Source organism: Pterocles gutturalis, unplaced genomic scaffold (assembly GCF_000699245.1).
Source record: "Pterocles gutturalis isolate BGI_N339 unplaced genomic scaffold, ASM69924v1 scaffold46596, whole genome shotgun sequence".
Lineage (NCBI taxonomy): Eukaryota > Metazoa > Chordata > Aves > Pterocliformes > Pteroclidae > Pterocles > Pterocles gutturalis.
In genome coordinates, this window is record NW_010104821.1 from 44,830 (window position 1) to 72,602 (window position 27,773).

Below are 27,773 nucleotides of genomic sequence, written 5' to 3' on the forward strand. Positions count from 1 at the left end.
GTGTCTTTAGCAGATCAGTATTGCAAACCACACCAATTAAATGAGATAATTACTTGAAACTGGACCAACATTTTTCATTCTGTGAAGGAGCAGCTAATATCTGAGAAGCTATTCATCTGTTGAATAGCAGCTTGCTGAACATGAGTCACAACAAACAGCAGTAAAGCAGAGGTCTGTGTTACTTAACATCTGTGTACCTTTCTCCATTAGGCAATGCATCAGCCGTGTATATGAAGCCTTTGAATACAGGTAATATTTGTCATATGAGGGACTTGTGGAGCTATCTAATGAAACAGAGAAACAGCTGGAAATAAAACCAATTTTTGATTACTAGTCAGCCTATTCTCCTTTCCTCTTAATTACCACAAGGTCACAGACAGATGCCAAGGGAAAGGATGACTTGCCAGAGAGAGAAGCCAAGCTAATCACTACACTGCCATTCCTCTGAAAATTTACAATACATGTATCATTTTACAGCCAATGTAGTAAAAATCCCAGGTTAAGGCTCTTTTTAAAATACGTGTCAGAGGAAATACGATACTGTAGCAGGATGGTAGTAGTTCCTTTGTTATTATGGGTCCCACACATCTTTAGCTGCAATTTTTCTTCATGCATGCTTCCGACACATGCTTCTAGGCAGAGACTGAACAAGAATGTGTATGAATTTTTTTCATCCTGCTGCCTGCATAGTTAATCACATGGTGGATCTTGTCCAACAAGATTCCCCAACAGTGCAGCTAGCTATTACTGTATGGTACTGGCTTCTTACCCCTTTCATTCCAGCAGCAAAACTGCATTAAAAGACAACATAAATACTTTAATAATGCCACTATTTAATAGGAGAGTTTGTGAGAGTTGCCATAGGGAAGTTGTGTAATCATGAATGGGAAGAGAAGTGCCCATGAAAAAATTTCTACTAAAAGTTTATCCAAGGCATGAAAGACCTTTTGAGAGTACGAACATATTAGCAAGATTAGCATGCACCACAAGCTCTGGAGGCAAGACACTAATTCAGATTGTTAGAAAACAGATGTGTACTCTGGAGTCTTGTCCTCCACCCCTTATTTTGAATTTTTTTCTAATGAGATCCTTGAAGTGTGATCAGTTCCATACGTGTTTAGGGGGGAGGCTGCTGGTGGTTACACCTGCTATTAGTTTGCTGCATCTGCATGGATATTCAAGGATGAAACAAATGAGAGCAAGAATTATCATCTGAAGCAAAGTCCTTGCAGGAAATCAGGGTTGCATGGATGCTGTTTCTAATGCCAGAATTCAGGACACCTTACCTTGCTTTAAGAGACCAGTTAGCTCCAAGTATATTAAAGTATTACAGTACTCTGTCCAGATGTAGTAAAATGCTTTAAATTATCTGTCCCAACTGTTCTTTAATACATACCCTCCACTGGAACTCATTGTAAGGATAACAGAAATATTATTTCTTAATTCAGATATTTGTCTATGTTATTTTGTATTTTTATTTCTGTAAGTGCTTTCTGTTTTTTTCTTTCTTGAATACTACTTTTTGCCATCTACAGAATTATGAAGGGATAATTTTCTCTTTCACAGCAGTGAGTATCTAAGGTGTCTTCTAATTAACATTGAGAAAAGAGGAAATAGAAGATTAGAGGATAAAAAATGTGGAAGGGGAATGGAGGGCTCATTGCATGTACTCAAGGAATAAGAAGCATCAGAAGGGAGGATAGAGAAGTCATGTGAATCACCAGGACGCTATAAATAATTCTGAGGTAATCTCTTTTCTTTGAACTATCGTTACAAGGGTGAATTAGGAGAAGCTAATAGGACAAGAGCCTGTGGTTTGAATTTAGAAGAAGAAATTACACCAATTCAGGGTGCAGAAAGTGTTCTGCTGGCGTTAGATATTAAGAGCCGGAAACAGCTACTGGGAGGGACATGATTGCACAGCCTTGATGGAGCTGGTGGAAAGAGAGAGTGTGACGGGGCAGAGAGGTAACGAGGTGGTTGGGAGTAGCCTAGCAGGAGGGCAAGGGAAGAAGCATGGGAGCAGACTGGCTAATGTGGGTAAACATCACCTGGCAGCGAAGGAGCTGCCTCACGAGTGGCTGCTGAGGTGATCTGCGTCTATCTGCATGGCCACCAGGTTCCCCCAGGAGCCACTCCATCTCCCACCCTGTCTTTGGCTCTGGCAGCTCTTTCGTTTTGCTCTTCCCACAATGGCACTTGACAAAGCTGAGGGCCAGGCTGGGTACAGCCGGGTGAGCTGATCTCCAGCACGGCATGAACTGCAACCTGGAGTTTAGTGTTTTAATTAAGCACAGCGGGAGGGGAGGGAAGAGGATTTACATCAGTGAGAGTCTAGGCCAAAGCAACAGACCCCAGGCTGTTATGTACTTGACCTTGAGTGTCAGCTTGGGCTGGCAGGGAAGCAGAAGAGTTCATGTAAGTGCTGCTGCTGAGAGGGCCTGGTGTATGGCACCCCAGCAAAGCATTTGTTTACGTTCATCAGAAAGCACCATCTATTACACGCTGCTCTCGGGTATCTGAGCAGTGACAAGTCAAACATCTTCAAAGGCTTTTAGGCCTCTATCATCATGTAGTAGTTACCTACAGACTGCAGCAAATCAGAATCCCTTTGAGAGTAAGTCTGTAAGGAAGAAAAAAAAAAAAAGCTGGTTGCATTTCAGCTTCCATTCACTTGCCACTGGAATGCTTGGTGACCTTTGTTAGTGAAAATCAAGTTATGATGTAGTATGTATTATGTGGTGGTGTTGTGATGTTCTAATGCCATCTCAAATAGCAGAAGGTGAAGCTGCTGGTCACAGTTGCTGTGCTCTGCACAGACAAACTAATGCTTATTTTCAGGGATTCACTGTGTGGGCTTCTGCTGGTGCATTTTTCCTCTAATGTGAACACAACTGTGTGACCATTGCTTTAGACCCAGAAGGACAAAAGGCCTGGTGTCAGTGGTACCATAAGGTATCTCGTGTTACCCAAAGATGTCTAGAGAGAGTCTTTGCTAATTAAGATCATTTTGAGAGGTGGATTTGAATGGATTATTGGATACTTTCATGCATCTGCAATGCTAATTTACTGCCTCTGCATGTATTTAAAATGTTATCCTACAACTTGAAATTGGGATCAGCAGGATATCACAGAGCTAAATATCCTAAATAGTAAAGCAAAATGTTTTGCTGGTTCTTATCAGTTATTTAGTCTCAACTGTAGAGAGTATGCTTTTTTTTGTTTTGGTTTGGTTTGGTTTTTTTATGTGACAGCAAAGCACAAGCTTTGTGCTGGAGTTCGCAGTTCTTGCTCAGCTGTTGAAATGTGTTCGTTCAGCATCTTAAAAAGAAATCTCTTATGGATACAAATACTATTTTTGGGAGACGATTTTTGGACCTCTAATGTAAAGTTTTGCTCTTTGTCTTTTGAAATATCTCCTCCTTTCTGCAAAGGGTTTACCTGATGAGCAGATACACTCTGTCCCACATAGTACCTTCACACAAAGCACCCCCAGGCTTCCCTCTTGTGCCAGCAAATATGTTCTTTGAATTGATGCCTGTCCTTTCGCTCAGCCACTACAAAATATAGCTTGAGGAAGCTAGATGTGTTTGTACTGATTCAGTTTATCTTATCGGTCTTTTTCAGATCCCTAAAGATAACAAACAGGAGCGTGACATTTCATTACCGTGGGTCAGCTGCTATCTGACAAATAGAAACACTGGGAGCTGAAACTCTGGTCTGCTCTATAAATATTGATTTATGCAGAAACTGAGATGGAAGTTAAATTAGTATGCTAAATTAGAAGGAAATGTGAGATTTTTGGTAACTGTTCCTTCTTTTTCTTTTTTTCTCTTTTTTTTTTTAATTGGTGATTCTTTTTGAATTGACTAGATTTATTCATACATATTATTATAGTGGTTTGCCACCACATTGGCATTGATACATTGCATATCCCTAAATTATCATTTTGGTTTTCTGTGTTGCTACTCTCTGAACAATTTTTAGTGTTTTTCTTGTCTTAACTGCTGACTGTCTCCACCCTCTTTCCTTCTGCAACTGATCAAATTCTGCAAAGAATTCTCCGCTTTGGATAGACTATCGCTTCCCACCCATGTGGTTCTTACTGAGGTTGGAAATATTATTAACTTTATTTAGTGTGGGGAAAAACTTGGCTAACCCTTCAAAACCATCTTTCAAGTCCTGTAATTCAATGAAGTCTTTATTTACAATGGTAATAGCTATTTTTTCCCAGTGCTGTCCAAACGGAGTTCTCTCTGGTTGCAAGAAAATGAAGCACTGTTTTCCATTTTCAGGGCAAAATGGTCCTAGTTTATTTTTTCAGTTTGGAGAAAAAGCAGCATAACCTTGTTTAGAAGGTTTTCTAGGAAAAGAAGCAGATGTGACTTTTCACATTATGTTATCTTTTAATGGCTTTTGTGCCAGGGATTGAGCGAGGAAGGCAGGCAGTCATATACAACTTTATGAGAGTAAAACTGTTGTTCTGAGACTTGGATTTTCATTTCTTTCTAGTCCTAATCCTTGGTCTTACACACAAGCACATGAGCACTGAATTTAAATTCTGTCCCTTGATTAAAGTGGTTTTGGTGTTTGTTTTTTTGTTTTTTGTTTTTTTTTCACAGTCAAAATCATCTAAGTACAAGACAATAATATTGTATGATGGTGTGGATAAAACCACTTCCCAAGAATTGTAATTTCAGATGTATACAGTGCCCCTGACAGAGGCTGGTTTTACTGAGGTCTCAGTTAGGTGTGCCTAAAGCTGTGCAGAGACGAGTGATGGTTTTTTTGCACAAACACAAAAAGTGTGAGTGATGGCACTATGGAAGATGTAAATGAAACCTTCAGAAAGATATACAGCACTGAAGCGCTGGCTTTCTTACCTTAGAACCCACCAAAGAGCAGCTGGAAGGAGATAAGAAACTCTAGATTTGAATAAAAATGTGATCTGGGGAAGACCTGTAACTTAGCATCATTCTTGGCAGTTTCATGGCAATCGTGTTGAGTTTCACTTGACCATACTAGCAATGTAATTACATCTTTGCCTGTCCCCTCTGACTCTTTCATATAAAATGAAAACATCAAAAAATGAAAGGTAGTTTTTTTCTTCCTGCAATAGTTGTGGTGTTTTTCGGAGCACTGTGAACAGGTTTGGAAGTGGCTATATTAAATTATTCCAGGTCATGGTTTAAGCTAAGTAGGAAAAAGGTTATTTGAAGAGTTTGCCTTATTTGGAAGTGAGATAATGGGCCTCCAAATAGGCTATAGCTCAGATCAAATCAATGCAAAAGGCAAAGAAAAGTCAACTCCATCCTATCCCAGGACAGCTACTTTGTTGTTCACATGTCAATTCTTTGGTTAGTCTTAGGGACCATATTTTTAAATCTTCAAGCAGTTATCAGACTGATCCCTAGATACTTCAGTAACTTGTTAATTTTCTGTATGTTTTGGTCTGCTGATAGCAATTGGCTTGATCCTATTCAGGATGTAAAAATACAATGAAAATAATGTATTTCAGTCTGTTTGCTAAGAGCCATTTTGCTTTTCAAAGCTATGAGCCAAGAATGAGATTATATGTGAAAGGTTTGCAGGACTGGTTATTAAAAGGTGATACACTAGGGAAGTTCTTTGCTGATTAAATGCAAAACCAGACAGAAATGCGGGCATCCCGGGAACGTCAAGTGCAGCAGACACAACAGTTGATTCAGAGGCATGCAGTCTGAAAAAGGAATTGACGGAAGACGGTATCAGGGGAATCACTAATAGGACGTAGCCTTTATAGCCAACTAGTTCTAATGCATATCTGGTCTACCATGACCAGTGTGCTCTTCAAAATAAATGAAATAGATGGCACCGTAGGTAACAGAGGTTGGATTCACCACCACCATCTGACTACATGCTCTCAGTGGCAGTGGGAAAGAGGTTGTGCAACACCTTGCTGCTGTGGCTTTCACTGTTTGCATCCACCTTGTCAGTTGTAAAGCTCGTCTGACAATCACAGAGTTCTGCTTGGAAAAATGTCTGAAAAAGCAATGAAATCAGGAAGGAGCTGTAAGCTCCATCATACCATTTTTGTAATAGCTGTTAAAATATGGGTTAATCTAGTTCAAGTGTATTAAATCTTGAGTCAAATAGCATAAAATATTTACTTAAATTTATCCGCAGCATAAGTATTTTGATGTGAGACAGCCTCTGAAAAATGTCCTTTATGTGGGTATTGCCTTCTGCTGGAGAGTTCTGGTTCTTGGACAGCAGCAGCAGATAACCCAACTCCTGCTAATAATTGCATTAATAAAGAAAAAGGAATAGGAATTTCCTGGAAAAGGATACTAGGAAGAAGTAGGAGACCAGATTAACTTCCTAGATGAAGTGGCTGAGTTATTTAAAGGATCCAAGTAAGAACAAAGAGAGATGTCTTTGCCAGAGAAGACACACAGATAGTGAAAAAAACGGTGCCTATGAAAGGTGACAACATCCAATTGCTCAAGAAAGAGAAAGCAGGACAGCCATACGGCCATCCTCTGTGTGTGCGCAGATAGTGACGGTGGATACATGAAGTGGCAGGCAAAACCTAAGAAGCTTGTAAGGACAATGAAGTTTGACAGGCAAGAATGAAAGGAAGACACATCTAATAATAGTGTGTGTTTAACCGTTTATCTCTCATTAAGGAAATAAGCAGCTCAGAAAATGGTCATAGTTAACTTACAGCAATTAACAGTGATGCAGTACCTTCTAAGACAGTGCACAGTCAGCATTTCCAGCACACGCTTAGGTAACGGCTTTGAATGTGTGTTTGACATGGGCCTAAATCTACAGCAGAAATTTCTGAAATGTCCTTTTCCCCTAGTGGGGTGCTTGTTTGTGAGTGTTTTAGAGGGACAGCAATTCAGTGCTTCGTGTACTTCTGTCCCGAAACAGTTTGGTGAATTCATTTCCAACTGCTAGGCTAAATGTTCCCAAAAATTCTTTTACTGGTTTTGCGCGGTCTACAAGTGTCGATCACAGATCAGGGCCTCATCAGTCTGGACTCTCAGACTTCTGAAAGCTAGGCACTGTGATTTTTACTACTTTTAAGTTCCCTTTCCTGCCCACCATTGCACTTCAAGTGTGTTATGAGCAAAGCAATAACTCCCACTCGCCTTTTCGCTGTGCTTCAAGGCATGGGTGAAGTTGGTCTGACTTCACTCTGGCTTAGAGCTGCAGGAGCTGACAGCAGCCCACTGCCTTTTTGTCTCTTCACACCTGGCAGCAGCGTGCTACTGAGTGGTGGCCACATGTAACATGTGCCAGCCCCACAACCTGCACATCCACTGCCTGGAAAGGGAAGGGTAAAATGGTGAATCTGGAGCTTCATCTGTACTGGTGAAGTCGGGGGACTGTGGACCTGTCTGCCACACAACGATAGGGGACGCTCCACCAGCACAGCTCAAAGTTTCCTAGAGATCCCAGAAGAGTATTTCATCACTTATTCTGACCCTCCCATATAAAGCAGTTTACAGTATTTCTCACGGTACTCTGTGGGGAGGGTTAAATCACAGCTTGGGTCAGATTTTACAATGTGGCTGTTCTCTGTCTTCGAGGTTAAGATTTTATACACTATCAGCAGAAAGCAGAGGATACTGGGGGTCCACTGATATCTGGAAAGGGACACCTGGTCAGTCCCTGAGCAGCCTGGAGCCTGCGCTCCATCAGAGCTGTATTCCAGAGGAGAAGAACCAGAGAAGATGGGAACCCTGCTCCCATCCCCACTGTGCAGCCATCCTACATCCGGTAATCCGGCACTGCCTTTGCTAACAACTACCTCACGGCAATGAAGAACAGACTTAGATGGGAGGTTTTCCTATCTGTTGCTGCAGTCTTTTCCCTAGATTATCTTTTCTTTTCTATCTGTATGATCTGGATATCTCTGTTTTTCTGCTACTAGGACTTGTGCCAAGAGAAGACCCGAATGAAGTTGATCTTGAGTTGATCAACTCTGCACCCCAGTCACAAAGACCCATGGCCCTTGGTGCTGTCTTAAAGGATCCCTGCAAGTGACTCCGCCACAACAAAAAGACATCCCTTTTCTGCCTCTGCCTACCCAAGTGTACACCGTTAAATCATGGGCCCTACAGCGGGTCTAGATCATGCTCTGCAGCTAAGCAGTAAGTAACTAAAGCTTCAAGCGTCCTGCTAACAGAGCGTCATCCCAGCATAATCCAGGCCCTGACTCAAATTGACAAGGACAGGTTGGCCTATGAAATAATCTCTTTAAATAGCAGCAGCCATCTCTCTCAAAGGCACTTCCCTCCCCACACCAGCGCTGGAGAGCTGCTTACAGCACATCACCCACTATTTCACACCCAGGCATTGCAGGGCTGGCACTTCTCACAGGCAAGTGTGTCCCCTGCCCACAGTCTTCCAGCTTTGCTTTGCACCAGGAATTACAATGAATTTTGCAGCACAGTTTCTCTACTCAAGGGTGTTAAAAAACAGAAGTCCCAGGGAGCGCTCCAGGGAAGATGAAGACTACGATCCGTTCTGGCAAAGGTTGGAGAATATTGCTGTCTGACTTAGAGCTAGAGTGCTCCTTTCTCCCCCTCAGGGGTCATGGTCAGCCCTCGGGGTCCACCCAGGGCCAGACCCACGGACATGACAACCCCTGGACCCCTCCTGCCTCCTTATGGTGTCGTAGTTGGAGTTTTGCTTCACCTCGTTGTTTATCTAGTCGCTGTATTGTATAGGTAATGCTTCTTTTTCCTTTCCTTTCTAAAAAAAAGAAATTAATTTTTTTTTATAATTTTCTGGTATCTCCCAGGGTTCTGTGGTTCAGTTGCTCTTGGGGTCATCCATTGGGACCAGTGGAACCATGAGTACTTTAAGCCCATGGAGTTTAGCCTTTTCATTTCTTCATGAGTATAGTGTTGGGAGTAACCCGAGGAAGGTCAATAGACAGCTGAAAACTTATCTTGGGATGACTTGTATCAGATCCCATCACTACAGATTTTCTGCAGTTGTCTTTGTTATGATGCTTGTGGTGGTCTTGAGTTCCTGTTTTCGTGTTTAAATGGCACAGAGGGAATTTGGGAAAGGTCTAGTGCCCTTGCGTAGCACCAGCTGGGAGGTGTACACCCATGTGACATGGTTGTGTTTTCACAGCCTCACTCTTAACCTTTTCTATAGTTGTTTTCTCCACCAAGTTTTGTATCTGGACACCACTAGGAAGATCACAACCTGATGTTGCCAGATGTTGTGTAAACAAGGGGCAATTCTTATTTATTCCATCCTGCAGATGTTGGTAATATTTAAAACATAAATTGTTTCAGTGAACTCAATGCTGTTAATAAACCCTCATGGGACACCAAAGGGGAAGAAAAAACCCCAGTTCCACATTGAAAAAATTGCTTATCCAAAGTCACACATGATATGATGTGTTATGCAGTGAACTGAGAATCTTAAACCAGTCCTTTTGTCACAGGACTGCTCTTTCCTCTAGTTTGGGTTATGCTAGTCATTCTTAACTGCAAGTGAACTACAGAGATGTGCTAATTGCCAGAGCACCTCTAAACTCAGAATACATTTAACTTAAAGAGGAAAAAAAGTTTGATTATTTGAAGAGTTTTAACTGCCAAACTGTTTGCAGTGTTTGATAACGTTAATTTGACATTCGCAGCTGTGAATGTCCTTGTAAGAGCTGCTTAGAGGGGTGGGTCTGTTTGAGGGACTCTTGGAAGGTGTTGAAGCAGAGGTAACCAAGAGGGGTGACCTTCTGAGTTCTTCTTGCTTTCAGATTACATTTTCTCATGTTACCTATTTAGCAGCTGACACTCAGTTCCCATTGCCAGCAGTAAGCAATGACGAGTAGAGTGTACGGAAGACTGGCAATAGATTACGACCACAGATAAAAGCAGATCTAGTACTAGGGTCAGGGACTGGTAAATCTGACTTACAGAATGTAAGGAGATATTTTATCAGAAGTGATTCCCTGAAGGAGCCTGAGCTTTCTTTGCATTTGTTGCTGGTGTAGCATCACACGGTTTTGTCAGACCTGTATGCGGTGAATAGTTATAAATGCCTGCTCAGTCTCAAGGTTTGGTTATTACGTACCTGTCTATGTTGGATGGTCACAGTGCATATATCCCCTAACATTTGTGTCATACAGGCTAGTAACTAAACCCTGACCTCTTCATCTTTAAGACGCCCTGATGAGTAGCCCTGCTACAGGCTTCCTGCAGGAGCCTTAGCCAAGTCACTCAATCTGTCTGTGCCCCAGTTTCTATCAATAAAGTAAAACTATTTTTTACTGAATTAGTCTTTCTGTTTAGGAGAGGAAATTGGTGATTCCTATGTGATTTAGGAACAATCACTTTCCATAGGGTTTGAACGCCTAATGTCAGAAATACATTTTAAATTTCCATCCTATAACTGCTGCTAGTTGGGGTGAAACAGGTGTTTCTGAGTACTAGTGTTAACACAAAATAATGGTAATTTGGGAAATCAGTGTTTGAGTGTAGTATTGCCTTTGATCTGTTTTAACTGTACTGTCAAAGAGAGATCTGGCGTGTTCCTTCCCCATGCCTGGGGGAGTTTACTTGTCACCCTGTAGTCCTGCAGAGGACACTCAGACACTATACAGTGCAGTACTGTAGAATTACTACCAGTGAAGATGACAGCTGTTATGATGCTCCTTGACACTGGTATCTCAGCAAGCCTCAATTTTTCTATCATTTCTCTTTCATAAATACTTGCTTGCACAAGCTACTGAGATGCTTTTAAGAATTGCCGCTATTGCAGCTTTTGGGAGAGGATTGGGTGGGATCAGCCAAATTTTGCAAAAGTAGGGGACCTCACAGGGCTTTACACTGCCAAAAGGAGTTGGGATGGAACAGGAGTGTTTAGGAGCTGCTGGAAAAGGCAACTGCAACAAACTGGGAAGGTATCAGAGGGGTGTGGAAGGCTCAGGCATCTGGAAATGTCAGAAGAGATGGTGCTGGAGACATGGAATAAAAAGGATTAATAGAAGTGGAGAGATTCTGGGTAAAAGAGGGGTTTGGATGATGGAAAGTGCCCTCTCTGACATATCCTGGGATTATGGCTTTCTCACTCCTTTGAGAGGAGATCCCAGCCCTAGATACATCTTAGTCATAAACCGAGCAGACTGCTACCTGCAACAGGCTGCTTCCCTCTGCCTCACCCCTCCCAGTACATATATACATAGAATTATAGAATGGTTTGGGTTGGAAGGTGGAAGGGGCCTTCAAAATCATCTAGTTCCAACCCTCCTGCCATGGGCAGGGACAACTTCCACTAGACCACGTTGCTCAAAGCCTCATCCAGCCTGACCTTGAACACCTCCAGGGATGGTGCATCCACAGCTTCCCTGGGCAATCTGTTCCAGTGCCTCACCACCCTCACAGTAAAAAAAATTCATCCTAATATCTAAATCTACCCTCTTTCAGCTTAAAACTGTTACCCCTTGTCTTATCACTACACTCCCTGATAAAGAGTGCCTCCCCATCTCTCCTGTAGGCCCCCTTTAAGCACTGGAAGGCTGCTATAAGGTCTCCCTGGAGTCCTCTCTTTTCCAGGCTGAACAATCCCAACTCTCTCAGTCCGATTCACTGGAATGGTCTGAAGAGGTATTCAAGCTTAACACTAGTTAGCTTGCACTGTGCCACTGATCAGTCCAAGTTAGGCACTGGAGTTTTAAATTCTTGGCATGACATATACCTCTAAGGATACTAAAATACAATACAGAACTTCAACCATACTGTTGGTCCCTCTTCCTTCTGAGCGTGTATCATTGTGAATGCAGATGACAAAAACTGCTGTGGAAACGACAAAGAAATGCTGAGTTTTCAGTCTTACATTAAAATGTCTTTGTTTCCTTTTGTGGCACCTGAATTTCTATCTGTGAAGCAGCACAGTAACATTGGAACATGTGTCCATAATTCCAGCTTAATTTCTGCCTCAAAATGTATTGTTGTGACTCATTTTGTAAGAGGTCTAAAAGCTGCCAAATGGGCCAAAATCTGACATTGGGTATGTCTGCAAATTAAAATGGCAACAGTGGGTGAGACCAAAGAGCTGTCTACCTCTGTGTCTCCTCTGTAGTGGTAGCCAGTAACAGGGGCTTGGAGAAAAATGAAAGCTGCATAAGATGCGTTCTCTCATATGGTCTCATGGAGTCTGCCAAGTGTGTGCTTAGGGGCTTCCTGAACCACAGATTGCTTCTTGAACAGTGTATTTATTGGTCGCTGTTAAACCTACCACCATACAGTTGCACAGTTTTTTAGGAACCCATTTATACCATTGCCTTTCACAGAATCCTTTGGAAATGTGTTCTGCGAGCTAATTATTTCTGTAAGAACAGAACTTTAAAATGTTCTGCCTGGTACTTTCATATGAAATACCCCTAACTTTTATACTGGGAGAAACAGTGACTAATATTTCTCAGTTGGCTATTGCCTGGACATCCATGACTTTGTAGATTTTTTTAGTTCTTCAGCTTTAGAAGCGGAGGGGATCCAGTATATTAATTTAATGTGTTTAGTCTGTTGCATATGGATCCTGAGGAAGCCACTCTGCATGTGCTTCATCTGACGGGAAAATGTAACTGTCCCATCATTGCAGAATAACTGCATGGGCAGGTCTTTTTCCCTGCAATGAAGGCAACAATTGATGTCCCCAGGTATAGTATATGCTACTACTGTATTTTATCTTCCCAAAATTATTTTTGTTGGTTTTATTAATTTCTTGGTGTATTAGTATCACTGTTTTTCCAAACTTGTTTTCCCCAGTGCTAATTAAACTTGATAAAAATTATCAGTATATTTAAAAAAACCAAATTGTAAACAGAAAAATTATTAATTCCCAGTTGTTGCTTTTTATCATTCTAAGGGTACATTTCAGCACACGGTCTCTGCATTGGCCTTAAGACTTCTAACTATGCAAAGCTATCTACTTAAACAAATTATATTTTTTTCCAGTTCCTTAATTATTCATGGAATGTCTGCATACGGATCTTCTCTTTTATTTTTTGCAGTTATGCTGAGCAGCTGTTCTTGAAAAAGTAGGTTTATAAACTGTATTTTCATGTTTGCTTTTACTAATCACTTTAAAGGTAAAATGTCGTTATTTATAACCATGTAACAAAGCTTGCCAGCTGGATATTTCTTTTATGGCTGAAAATAAATAGACTTTTTCACGAAAACTCTCTGAGACAAACTCCAAAAAAGGAAAAGTGATTAATTTGAAAGGAGAAATGTTTTATTATGCTGGGATTTGTATTTATATTGGCTCAGATTTTCATCTGTTGGGCATGATCACTAGAACACGGCTCATACTTTTGTTACTCTGCATGAGAAGTCACGTGCTGTCTTTTTGTGAGCACTTGCATGCTTTGCTGCCTGCTTTGGCTGTTCCTGAAAAATAAATTCATACTGACATAGTCTACACCAAGCTTACAAACTGTGTTTGAGGAGAGAAATGCATCTGACCCAACATGATTATTAGTTGCCTCTTTGTGACGGATTGTCAAACCTAAACCCACTGTTTAGCTTGGGAGTTTCAGAGCTCTCGCTTTGTCTGTGGCACACCCAGATGGGTTCAATAGGGAAAAATGTCATTCACTAATGTAAATTTAAAATATTTACATAGGAGAAAAAAATTAATCTGAAATAAATATATGCAATACACACATATACAATAGCATGATGATATTCATTTGGTTATGAGGCAGATGACCTGTCAGAAGCAAAAGGATGATAGTTTTCATATGAAATGTTGAGATGGTAATGTTTCAAATGTGCTTTAAACCCATCTCAAAGTTGAAAAGCCTACCCATATTTTTAAATCTATTTGACTATTGTTCTTTTTTTCCAATGGTCATAAGTTGTTGTCTCCATCAGGGTCCTGAGCAGATGTTCACTGGTCATGAGAGCAGTGCTGCAGATCAAGGACTGAGAATTTGATTTATTTCTCTCCTTTGTTCTGCCAAAAAGAAAAAAAAAAAAAAGAAAAAAAAAAAAAGGAAACCTAAGAGTAGGGCCAAAAATCGGTACCCCTTCTTGGTCTTTCTATTTGCAGGTAAGAAAATATTTATTGGCACTAGTGTGGTATGGAGTTAGTGTGATGGAAATATCATTCATTCCTAATGTTTGCTACAGGAATCCTGGTTCATCAGTGGACTTTTTGTGGTCATCTTTGGCTGTGATTTTTATGGATTTTTGTAGCTGATTGCAACAGATGCAAGGAAGAAGTGTGAGTTTATCTCCTATCTCAAAGTCCAATCAGTAAAAAAAAAAAAAAATTACCCACAAAAATCACAAGTTTTTGATCTACCTGTATATTTTTACCTTTACGTATACTGTTTTAACCCATTGCCAATCTAAGAAATATCATTCATTCCTAATGTTTGCTAAAAGTTTTATATAATACATTTAGAGATAAGATGTTCTTCTCTTTTTGGAGTGGTTGGAGGAGGAAGAGAGGAGGGAATGAACTCCTAGCAGAGACGTGGCCTCTTAGATTATAATAGCTGTTGTCTACACAACAGTCCTGTTTGGTTCCCAGAATCATGGGCTGTGCTGTAACAAGTTCATGGGGACACAGTCTGATCTGATTCTCATCTTTGCATTAAGCTAATTAATATGCATGAGAACTAACACGGGAAGCTTAACATCTTCATGAAGTGTTTCAACCCTCTAACACCAAGGGAGCAGAAATGCAAAAAAGTATGGAATAAAGCACCTTGACAAACTATTTAATTTAAAGAAAAAATGCCTACTGTTTGGATGTATCAACTTTAAGATATGCTATTGGGAAAATATTTTAAATCATAAATGTCAACATAAACAAGTTACAAATGTGTAAATACTTTATTTATCTTAGAAAATTAGTCTTGAACTCATTAATTTTGGAGAGAGAAGACCTTGCTACAAAAACTGTCCTTTTTTGTCTCCTGTGAGGATATACAGAATGACTGATGCTATATCACTTGATTCAAATAACAAAACCGCTTATGCTGCCCATTTTGTTATGTGAAGTCCTCAGTGGAACAATTGGAAATGTAATGGGAAGCAGAGCTATTGGCACAGACTATGGACCACAAAGAAAATGGATGATACTGCCAAAAGCAGCTGTTTCTAAATTATTTTTTTTTTAATTATCACGGTGCTTATTACAGCGGTGATTGCTGCTGTAGAACCAGGGCAACATTTTCTTTAGCCAATCCTGCTGATGAATAACTGCATAACTTAAATTCAAATCATTCTGTGAAAATGGTAAATAATTTTTTGTTGGAGATGATGCTGAAATCTCTGACATAATTTAACATGTGTATTTTCTAGAAATCCTTTTCTTCCAAACAGATTAATATTGAGTTCTTCATGTAGAGGGGCTTATACCATCTGTGTAATCATAGCCACAGACTGGAGGTCATGTCAGCTCTTTTCCAAATTACTGGTCTTCTGCTTAATGCTTCTTTCTCCCCACATTCTCTGCAAATTCCTAAAATTCCTAGAAGTTTTGCATTTACTTGCTAGTAGGGCTGTGATATCCTATGCTGTAGTATATTATCCTTTGTGAACTCCTGAACAGTGTGGACCATAGAGTAAGACAGATTAAGGTAGGAAAACTGGCAAATTCTTGTAGCAAAATGTTGTCTCTCTGAAATTCCTTGGAGAAGGAGGTTTGTGTGGCAGCATAGTGTCATCTTATCTATGGGTGTTTTTATCTGTGAAGCACTAACTCACAGATCAGGAGACCTAGTTCTTTAAATCTGTAGTAGGTTATAAGTGTTATCCCTCATCAGAGTAATTTCCTTCCCATCACGAGGCAGCTGATGACTGTAAAGAGTATGCTCTGCAAGTATGCCAGAGCAGAGGAGCAGACCTCTTGTGTGCAATGTGATAACATTTGCTACCTCTATTAATAGTATAAGGGAATGGGCTGCAGCAGCTATTTGCCTTTTTTTGAAGAACACGGAGTTGCATACAGCTACTACAATTCCTGTTATTCAAAAAATTTCTGGAAGCACTGAACTGTGATCACTGCTGCTTGAGTACTGAGGAAGGTCTGGCTGCCCAGACAGCATGGGTTATATCTATCTTACTTTCTTGGGTATGACAGCTTCCCAGTTTGTCTACATGCCAGGTTATCTGTGGCTTTTCTTAAATCTGGCTGGTTATGGTCGCTTTCATTCCACCTACAAGGCAATACGACAATAATAATTCAGTCTGCCTATTTGAGACTTGTGAAGAGCAACTGAGATGTGCATCCTTCTTAATGCTAAATGTCAAGCCTTTAATCATTCAAGCTTTCCTAACAAGTTTCTTTTATTTGTTTTCAGGGATGACAATAAAATAAAGAAACAAGATTCCCCAGCACTATGTGATCTTCACTGTTGTAAGGATAAGCCGATAAGAAATGGCCTTACTGGGCAGAAGCCACCCTCTATCAATCCTGAGAGACTGAAAGATTTTGGTGAGGAGGATTACCTGAATGGGGATGTGAAGACCTGGGAAATGAAGATAGTGAGCCGTAATGAGGAGTTACTTAGGGATGCCCTTACCTGCATCCCTCAGTCAAGCAGTAGGACCAGCCTGTCAAGCTGTAACAAGCTGATTCGATTTGAAGATATTAGTGCAGCAGCTTTCAAAATCCAGTGCGGTGTTCAGAAAACCCCCTGCATGGTAGGGAGTCTTTATGGCTTTGCATTCTCTCAATGTTTAATTTATTTTCTTTATAAAAGTTGATCAGAAATGAAGGAAGCATATGTGTGTTGCAGCAGATAAATCTGTGTAAGATGACTCATGTTCATATTTGTTGTTGTTAACTGTCAATAATAATTTTCTTCTTATCTGTTTACACTAACCTAAATTACTCAGTCATTCAAAGACTGCAGTGACCTGTAAACAAAGGATAAACCACATCAGAAGTAGACTTAATGCACTGCAGTATTAAGCTCCTATTGAATAACTCTTGCTACAAAGAACCTGATCTGGAAAAGGCAGACTGTCAGTGTTTGGGCAAGCAGTCTTATGGGGGTCTCGTTTGGAAGCAGCCCTCATATTAGGGCAGTTTGAAGGTACAAATTTTCCTTCCTAGCCTGTACATCCTGGTAAGGCTGGATAAGTTACGTAACTAGGTGGTTCTGCCACGTGCGTCCTCAACAAAACGAGGACATTAAGATATACACACACAAATATACACACCTATCGATCAGCTGAGGTATGAAAATGACTGGGACACTTCTCCCATAAACGTAAAAGCATTTGCTAAAGTGTAAGAGAAGTACAGTGGCAAGCTATTTAATTCATAGTGTATTTCTACTGCTGGGAGCTCTTCATGAAGGCTACTCTGTGGCTAATCTCTTTTCCCTGTGGCAGGTCAAAAGAGGGTCTTTGCCAAATGGCAATTCACAGCAGCTGCCCCAAAATGCTCTCTCAATGAACCCCTCCCTGCTGCTGACCCGTGGCACCCCACCAGTGTCACCAGGTGTGGGTTGTCTTTCTGTCCTGCACAGGGAAAGGACATCGGTGTCTGAGACACTGCTTGGAGATAACAGTCCCTGAAGGAAAGCAGTTGGGTCTGCAAGGTGCAGCAGCTCTCCTGGTTCCCAGGTGGTGCCTACTGATCCAGAGACAACATAACTACCTTTGGTTGGTATTTTCAGTTTACAGTTCCCAAAATCATAGAATCAGAGAAATAAGGATGGCTACGGTTTTTGCAGCACACTACTGAAGAAGTGTCTCATGACAAATGGTATGATACAAGACTGTTTGGGGCTATAAGGTAGCACAAAAAACTTGCAGGGTAGTGTTGGCTGGACTGCAGGGAGTCAAACTGGATGTATTTTGCATTCATATCCTGCCTGTTCAGAGTGACTCAGGAATAAAAACCATCCTGCCAACTGCACCTGGATTTCCTTTCAGAGTGGAAAAGTTGGCTTGCTCAGGATGGTTGCGGGGGGAGTGAGGAAACAACGCGTGCAGCACGGGTGGTCAGAGGGCCAGGGCCGAGTGGACAGAGGGAGCATACCACACTCTGCACATTCCATCGTTTGTCACCACAACTCTCCGACTCTCATGCTTGAGAGCACAGTCAGTACTCTAGACAGAAGTGTCAATCTTCTGCTTTTACGGAGAGACTGTCCCAGGAAGAGAAGATTTGCATTTATCTTGCAGATAGCCAGCATTGCACTTCTCGGTAGTTGGCAACTCTGGTCGTATTTGTTAGATGGATTTAATCTTACTATACAAAGGTAGGTCCACAGGCAGGGAGAGGGACAGTGTCAGGGCTTAATTTGGAAAGCAGACTAGCTGGCTTCGTGCCCTCTGATAGCCTGGATCATCCCTTCCCTGCAGCTCATGGCATTGTGCACTTCTGCCAAATGAATAAAGTCTATCTTGGCTCCATCCCTGAGCCATGTCCTTGCTCTCAGCATATCTTAACACAGGAAGAGGCGAGACTGCACCACTGACTCCATCTTCTGCTCCTGCCCGCTTCTGTGTAATAGGAAACTTCTCATAAACTGATCGTGCCTCCTGCTCACAAGCAGTTAAGCTCTCTTTGGCCAGTTCACACCATTTGTTCTCAGGCAGCTTTGCCCCTCAGTTTAAATAGTTCTTCTCTTTTGTGTGTCCCTGGCAGATTTATGCAACATGCTTGTATCCCCTTTCAGCATTTACTGTGCCAAGCTAAACAGGCTAACTTTCTTTAGTCTTTTTTTTTTTTTTTTTTTTTTTTTTTTTGTAATGAACTGTGCTTTTGGGATGATCAGAATAGCGGAAAACCTATATCGTCCCTTTTTTTAGTGTGAAAATAGCCCACGACTGTTGCAATTCAAAGTAATGTTCCCACAGAAGTCATTACTATATGTTTCATGCACTGATTCAAAAGGAAAGTATTGAATTAGAGTGGTGTCAGGAAAAACACAGATAACCTTTATTTTAACTCATCACTGAGAGGTAAGAGCTCCTTTCAGGGACATTTGTTTGGATTAAAACAGTGAGCATGCTTATAATCCATTCAGTTAATTGAATAGAGAAATGCTTAGCAGGGTGATTCCTAATATGCAGGTAAGACCATGGATGGGGCATCCTGGATCCTTATGCAGGAGTTTGCCTGGAGCTGAGATATGGCATCGTGAATGATTGTAACAGATGTTACAGAGGTAGCGAGTATAGGAAAACAAGGAATTGGCATCAAATTGGGCACTTGGTTTGGTTACTGATGTAGGAACTTTAAGGGCTGTTTTGTGTTAGCTTTGTGGATGCCAGATGGAGGCTGTGCTGCATGTTGTACATTGGACACAGTATCTGTAGTCCTTAGATAAAATCACAGTGACAGAAGGGAAAACTCACAGGCTGGTCCAATGAGTCTTCCAAGGTCACACATGAAGTTAGTACAGCTGAAAATAGCACTGATATCTCCTTTCTTAGAAGTAATTGCTATATTTAGGTTACATGGAAAAAAAACCCCTCAGTTAAATGAAGCAGAAAAGGATAACCTAAAGAGTTAAAATATTATCAAAATTAAAGAAAAATAATAATAATCTGAAGTACACCACCTCTGTGATAAAGAGTGACTTAATGACACACTTTTTTAAGGTTAGGAAACTTAACAACTTTATGAAGTCACAGGATTCATCTTCTTAAACCCTTTCCTCACTGTTCATTCTAGAATCCAAGACTCTCTACAAAACCAAAACTAGTACAGTATGTGGAGAACCAGTAAAGTAGTGTTTCTTGTCTAGTGTTCTTGTTGTGTTTTGCATAGGTATTCTCCATTTCTCCATAGGTTAGGCTGTTTAGCATATAAACTATTATCCCATTAGTGTACTAAACACTGCCGATTCTTTCAATTCTGCAGCCAGATTTGCAAAGGAGCCGCAAGTGGCAGTTCCTATTGCAGGATTTTCAGAGGGAAAATAGAGAATCTGGCCCCACCTATGGGTGAGGAACTTAATATAGGCTTGTAAATCAACTAAAAAGCCTTGAAACATTAATCTTAAATATTTATTTTAATTCTATACCTTAAAGCAAGTATCTGTTTCACATATATTTAGTTTTCATAAATTCACTTTGAAAGTACCACAGTTTGAAAAATGTCAGTATATATTACTATGTACACTATACACCATATGCATGACACTGCCAAATACTTTTTGAGATAAATATTTAAAATATATTGTCATGCTGTCTTTTAATCTATCTGTCTTTGTGACTTATCATAAATGAGGGCTTGATCCCCTAAATCCCCAGGTCCTCATTTGCTTCGGCGGAGGCCAACGGGAAAAACAGAGTCAATTATGAAATAGAGACGCAGTAAGCACAGGGAGCTGGAACCCACAGGCTTACTGCAGCTCTATTTCATAAGTTATCTTGTTTAAAACTCTTGTTTTAGATAATAGGAAATCAATATGGTGATGCTTGCTGTGAGAGTCTTGCTATAAAAATTGATAAAAGTTTGCCATTAAAAAAAAAAATCATGCACTTGCTAATTCTACTCAGCTTGGGGATGCTTTCTGTTCCAAACACTGAGCATTTTCAAACAGCTGCTGCTTACACTTGCAATCCTGGGAAATATTTTTATATTATTTCCATCATTCTTCAAATAAGAAACATCTTTACTAATGTCGTATTGGCCTTAGGATGCAAAATGGACAATATTCAGTAGTGAATCAGTGGCAGAAACCATAGCAGAGTCATAATGGGACTCAAGGAGCAATTTTGTAAGTGCTTTTGTATCTATTGAGATGAGATCTTATTTTTTGGGTATTTGATATTCAGTTCTGGCCACTGCTAAAATATCAGACCATAGGGTAATTTTTGAAATAGTTGAAAATATTTATTTTAGTATCTATATTTGTAGTGTAAGAGCAAGACAAGTGCTATTTTCAGAATTCATAATGGCATGGGGTACATATTTCACTGCTGCATGTTTGAAGAGTACTTCCATAAGCCAGAAGAATCTGGTATGTAACAACAGACTGTCATGTATTTCTGAAGAAACAAATTATGAAATTAAATTTTTAGAGCTCATACATAGCAGTTGAATGCATGTCTCACCAGGAAGCTGGTGGGGTGTAGAACATTTTTATTAATCTTGAATACATCCCCATATTAACATTTCTATACTCCAGTATTCTAGGCTATCCAAGCAGTATGGAATGGACATCTACCTAAAGAAAGAGTTCCTCCAGTACACAGGATCGGTGAAAGAACGAGGTGTACTTTACCTTCTGACATCATTGCCTCAGGTATAACAAAATGTCAGCGTTCAAAAAGAAATAGATTAATTCTGCTTCACAAAAATTGAGCAGAATTAAAGATCATTTTAGCTGTAATGTCCAAGAAATCGCAGTCTTTCTTGCCTTCTGAACCATTGTGCTCAACAACAGAGATAGGTCTGCAAGTATCTGAATGTAAAATACTTTCCTTCTTTATTTACACTTGGCTGGTCTGCTAGTGAAATGCTTAAAAATATTTGAAAGAAAAGCTTGCAAACTGTAAACATCAGTGGTTTTCTGTGGCATGTAGATGAAAGTCTTTGTATGCACACATGGTTCTGACATGTTGAAACCACTAAACTTTCAGTGATGATGAAATTGAGTTTCATTGGGTGATGAGAAGGATCTAGATCACCAATTAATTTTGTAATGAATTTCAGTATCATTACAGGAATAGCTTGTTTATCATTTGTCATAGGAAGTTATTGAGTCTCTGCTGCAATAACAATTATACTTGTTATGACAGAGCAGCCCAGCAACAGTGGTTATTCCTGCACTTTTGTAATAGTATTAATAAATCCTTCTATTAAAGGGAAACCTTAAATTAAATAATTTCACACAGGCAGGAAAGAAGGACCAGATATCGGCTCTGAGGGGCCAGATATTGGCTCTTCTGGGATTAGCTGGAGTTTTGCAGCTCATTTTGATGGAACAAGAATTGAACCCAGAGGAGTGCAGAAGCAGGGATTGATCTTGTGCTGTGTGAGTCCTGACATCACACAGATGTGCATATACTGTATCATAATATCATAATATGATCAGCTAGTTAGGGGAAAATAGGGAAGTCAGATCATTAGAATGATCCAGGATCACATGGGACAACTTTGTGACACTATATAATGTGCAATAAACAACCCTGTTTTTTAGGATCAGCAAAGAAAAGGGGTGATCGTGGCTTTGGACAGTAACTTTTCCATGGCTGTTGCTTACCACGCCTCAGAGCTCCATATTCCAGTGTTTGTCATCATGTCAACCAGCACATCCCCGGCCAGAGTGAAAATGTGCCGTGAGTACGGTGCCATGGTTATATCCTATGGCACTACAGCTAAGGATTCCCAAACACATGCAAGAAGGTTGGCGCAGGAGAACGGTTACCTCTACCTTGAAGAGTAAGTGGAAAGACAGGCTGATTAGAAAGATTAGATGAGTTACTTGCGCAGCTCTGCAAAAACAATTGTTTCATTAAAATTTGATCACAGGTCTTCAGAATGTTCCCAAGTTACATACTCCCAGGCACAAATCATGAATTTTTCTATAACAGCTGGGGATGGAAACCAAAATGAAACACTCTTCCCCCAAATTAGGCAAACTTCCTGATCAGGAATTATATGGGCTAGTATGACAATGGATATACGTTAACTCTTTATGAACCCTGTCAGAAAGTATTAAAGCTAACATGAATTTTTGCTCTTTCTGTTTGGAATAAGGTGGGTAAAAGCTAATCTTCAGCGCAAAGGGTTCAGTGGCATAGTTCAGAGCAAGAGATGGTTAACGCTGTAAAATTTTCCCATATCTGGTGTGAATGACAGAACTGATTCTGCCTTGAAAAAAGATGAGTAAGAGGCTACTTCACACATATATTTAAAGTAGCTATGGATGAGTATAAATTTAAGTTTGAACTATTTGAGGTCATTGAACAAGCCAGATGTACTAAAAACATGATTAGAATAAAATAAGACAGGCAAAAATATTTAGATCTGATCCATTTTCCCATTTTTTCATTTTCTCTCTTCAGTCTCTTCCACCTTTCCCTTCCCCTTTTTTTTCCTTACCTTTTCTCAAGTAAGATTTTCAAAAGCACAGAGGAGTAAATCACTACCATGAGGTAGCCAGCTGTCCCTCTGACACACTGAGCTGGAATGTTATTCTCCCTCCCCATCGCCAGCTCCGTGCAGGCTTTGTCCACCACTTCATGTTTGTACGGCACCTACTGCAGGGAGTGCCTGTTCCCCTTCAGCTCCTAGGCACTGCTGCATTAAACATAGTAATAATGAGTAATGTTGCCTGGGAAGAGGATCCCAGAATGAGCATACTGGAGAAAGTCCTCTCTTCTTTCCCAGCTGGTTTATTGGGAAGGCAAATATCAAAAACTGTACTCTTTAACTGTACTTTTAGCTTTACTAACAGGGCTGGTTGGTGTGCCCTGTCTGTGACCATGGGCACAACCTTGTCCCAGACTGAGACTTTCAAAGAAACCCAAGTGAATGAGGTGCCCTCAATGCCACTGAATTTTAAACCCATTTAGTGTCTCTTTGCAAACCATGGCTTTCAATAACCTTGTAATTTCCAAATTTCTGTCAGCCATTTTTCAATCAACACGTTAACTCCCAGCTGGCTTGCATCAGCTATCATGCTTGCACATAAGAACTATATTATTTTATTGTAATTTCATGTTTAACCTCCCCTTCCTCCCCGAATAGTTATTTATGTTACATGAGGTAGATATTCTCTAGGTTCATGAAGCTCCAGGGACAATGCATAGGAAGGACTTCAGCATCTAGCTTTGAGGAACAATAAATGTACATGTTACCATTAATAATATCAAAGCATTCTGATTTATTTCAGGTTTCAGGTTACAAGAAATGGCATTTCATGTTACAAAAAAACAGAGTTATTCCTCTGTTACTGTGTTTAATTAAAACCTCACAGATGCAATTTTTCCCCAGGATGGAGGGGAAAAAAAAACAACACCAAAAAAACTCCCACTACAATTGTGAGTCTTTTCATAATGGGATGCCTGAAATGTGTTTTGTCAGGTGTAGTCTGGGAGAACTTTCCCAGAGAGATGTATGCCTATATGGATAGCCAGTTGTCTTCAATGTGTACCTGACACATATTCATCATCACCTGCCAAAGCTGTCTGTAAAACATCAGCTGATCTCCTGTGCTTTAGAATGGAACTTCTGAAATGTCTTTTATTTCAGTTTAATTCTAGCTTGCATAAAATCCCTAGCAATTTGGTCTCTGGATCTTTTTAACCAACAATTCATTCTTGAACTTCTTGAAGTAAACACAACGTGACTGTCTTTGGTTTTACCTGCATGGGTAACGTGCTGGAGCTGGGTGTGTCAGTGCCGGTTCTTCCCATTTCTTGAGTGCAATTAAAATACTGTGTTATGAAAATGATCATGCAAGAGTTCAATTAGACAAAGGAAACTTTTTATCCAACTGACTTCCTCTGAAATTCCAGGAAGGAAACGTGATTTTTCAAGTTGGAATTCAATCATTAAGTCTACCTAATTGCTGCCTAGGGAGTTTTAATAGCTATAGATGTTCAGGACCTCATTATAAATGCAACGTGAAGATTACCAATAAGTAACACAGTACCTCTGGAATGATGTGAGAAAGATTGATTTGTGAATCAGAGGGGTAAGAGTGCTACAGATTGAATTACACACCCTCCTTCCTTGAGAAACCATTTTTTTTTTGTCTTGTATAACTCCATATCCAAATGCTGATCAGACCTGATCCTCATTTATTTGTGATCTGGTCGGTCTGTTACTCTAGGGAGGACAGGGGATAGCTTTCAAGTCCTGTATTTAGAGAACGGGGAACAGAGCTTGCTAGCTGCCACACCAAAATTTCATTGTGAAACTGAAGCCTGACAGCCCACCTGTTTCATACATTTCAGAAGGCAAATAACAAAATTTCTAGCTCTGACTCAAAAATGCTTATTTAAATCTACGGTCTTCAGATTCCTCTGCCCTTTTCCTTGGTTTCCCTTCAATGGCATGTGATACTGAAAGAGATATGTTTGCTTTCACAAAGCAAAAGTAATCACAGTGCAAATAAAATAACCTATTTTATTATAAAAAGCTTAAGGTTGATCAGTGAACTGCTGTTCTAACTAGATGTTAGCAAGGAAAACATGATTACCTGAAACATTCAAACTGCTGATAAATCTCCATGCCCAGAGCAGTCTTATTTGGACAGGATTTTCAGTTGTTAGAGAAGTTTTACTCATAAATTGAGTATCTCAGGTCATCATTCATTTTTGCATGTAACCCTGGCAGGGGTAACTCCTCAAACTCACTTATTAATCTTATTTGTGAATAAGTCTCCAGAATCGTTCAGGAAACCAGTGATATATTTTGTCACATATAAGGAGGAGAGAGCTCCTTCAGTATCTTGATAAAGACAATAAATTCAAGAGTTCAGCTACCCACCCCACTACGATTTCTTGCTTTTGTCTTTAGCTGTGCTATAGGAGTGAAATTTCATTCCTCCTCTCTCTCTTGTGTAGTTACATAGACTCTCTCCCTGAGGAATTTGCTGTGTTTTCTTACATATATGTGAGGTAACTTCTCAAGAGGGCCTTGGTCTCCACCTTGCAGGCATTCTGTGCTCCTGTGTGGAGCCTCTCCGTGCATGTCTGACAGTAATAAAAGCATAGCTTCCTAGTACCCAAACGTCCTGGGTCAAGTAAATCAAGTGAAGTCATTGGATCTACAATTCTGTTTGTTTATCCATTTGCCAGAAAAGGCAGAACATACAGGCATACAGAGGTCTCATATTTTTTGTTCATATATCATTCTACATTTATGTCATTGCTAACTTTTAAATAAAAGGCAAAACAGCTTTTAGAAATAGATCCAAGTCAGTTGTATGACTGTACAGTGGACTTTTCCTCAGTCTTTTGACTGTTTGTCCCTATTCTGCTCATTATATTACCTTTGCCTGAAAGTGTTTTACCAGCAAGTATTTTGGCACAGCTAAATGTTTCTCTTGCCCTTCCAGAGTCTTCCAGAGTAATGCGAAGGTATCACATATTGGCCCTGGACTGTGGAAAGACTTAACTCTAGCAATCTGTTTGGTATTTGTGAGGTTGAATGCAGTGCTTAAATTTAATGAGAATTCCAATTTATCACAAACACTAAATTCCACTTCTAAATAAAGAGAAGGAGATTTCCTTTTGAGGCTTCACTTTTAGTTTGAATGGCAACATTAAAAATTTATGAAGCTGAAGGAAGCAATGGCAATGGAAACACAACTTCTGTCTCACCAGATCTATAAACACCTCATACTGGTAACAACAGAGATATGTGCTCTTCAGCCTGAAGGCTACTTGGGGGGTTTGTCAATGGTACAAGTTTTCTCCCAGTAGGTAACAGCTCTCAATGTCTGTCTGATGGCAGTGTCCTATTGTAGTGCCTCCTCCCCTCACTGTGCTGGTGATTTACTCTCCCATATATCTTTTTCTGCTGAACAATATCTTTAAAGTCGTAGATTGAACTTTTATTGCGTTGTCAACCGTGAACATTGCCGAGCTGTGCCCTTCCTTCCCACAGGGAGGATAGTGCTGTCTACCTGGCAGGCCTGGGAACCGTGGGGCTGGAGGTCTACGAGCAGGTGCCAAAGCTGGACGCAGTGATTTTCCCTGCAGGAGGCCACTGTGGCTTGCTGGCAGGGTCAGCTGCTGCACTCAAACACCTCAACCCACGAATTTCTATAATTGTAAGTTTCTTTTCACCTACACAGTGTTGCATCTGGGCACCTTTCACCACAGCTGTTTTCAAAAAGCACTGGTACCTAGTGATACACTGGCAGAGGCTGCATATGCCAGGGACAGGGACTACCTGATCCCATGAGCTTCACCTGGGAGAAGAGCCTCTGAGAGCCTGGGAAGCCTTCTGTCCCTTGGCTGCTTGGCTGGACTTGAGAAAAAATGTGGGAAGACTCTTCCAAAGCAAATGAAATACAGTCATGTGTTTTTAAATAATTTCTTACAGGAAAAAATTTTGCCCTTAATAAGCCACAGGGCAAGTTTAGTGATAGCACATTTATTATGCAATTTGAAATTTGTTGTTTAATTGAAGAGGAAACGTTGTGTAGCTTTTTTTTGGTGTCCACTTTGGTGGTGATTTCTGTTATAACTGGATCAATAAAAAAAAGTGACAACACTTGTCTTCCCCAGGGGGTTGAATCTGAAAGTTTCCCTGTATTGCAACAGTCCTTAAAGGCTGGCCACCCAACTGAAGACCAGGCTTGCAACAATCATAACTTTTATGGAGGTAAGAAAATGTGTTGGTTTTTTTGGAGGTAAAATAAAGGTTATAATTAATTTATCCAACCATATTATTGTCTCACTAATTCAGTTCAAACATATTTTAAAGGAAGTATCTGAGGAGTCAGAATTTAATTCAATCCGTAAGGGCAACTTCTGCCACATATCTTCACCACCACTACCCTGGGGCACAGTACAATTTCCAGTGCACACTAAATGTTCAGGTGAATCCTTAGAAATATGAGAGTATTTATCTGACTACTGTCCTCACAAGCAGCATCTTAACCAGTGAAGTCAATGGGAAAGCTCTTGTGTAAAAGACTAATTTGCAAAAAAGGCAGGAAAATGTGGTGCCTAAATATTTAGACTCACAAAACTGTTCCTGGAACAACAGTGTTTATAAACAATACAGTTGTTTCCATGTTATTTGATAAAAAACCCTCAGCTGTTAAGAAATTTAAGAATATCCTGTCTCCCTGATGTTCAGATCTCTGG

At 40.3% G+C, this 27,773-nt stretch overlaps 1 protein-coding gene across 1 annotated transcript in view; it reads left to right on the forward strand.

Moving 5' to 3' along the window:
* Positions 1-8,374: 8,374 nt before the first annotated feature.
* Positions 8,375-27,773, forward strand: part of LOC104459819 (serine racemase-like) — a 30,919-nt gene continuing 11,520 nt past the window's right edge. Inside the window, exons 1-6 of the mRNA XM_010087170.1 lie at positions 8,375-8,529; positions 16,331-16,673; positions 21,128-21,244; positions 22,142-22,383; positions 26,563-26,728; positions 27,093-27,285. Of these exons, the coding sequence (XP_010085472.1) occupies positions 8,429-8,529; positions 16,331-16,673; positions 21,128-21,244; positions 22,142-22,383; positions 26,563-26,728; positions 27,093-27,285 (1,162 nt within the window). The 5' untranslated portion in view covers positions 8,375-8,428. The remainder of the gene's footprint in view (positions 8,530-16,330; positions 16,674-21,127; positions 21,245-22,141; positions 22,384-26,562; positions 26,729-27,092; positions 27,286-27,773) is intronic.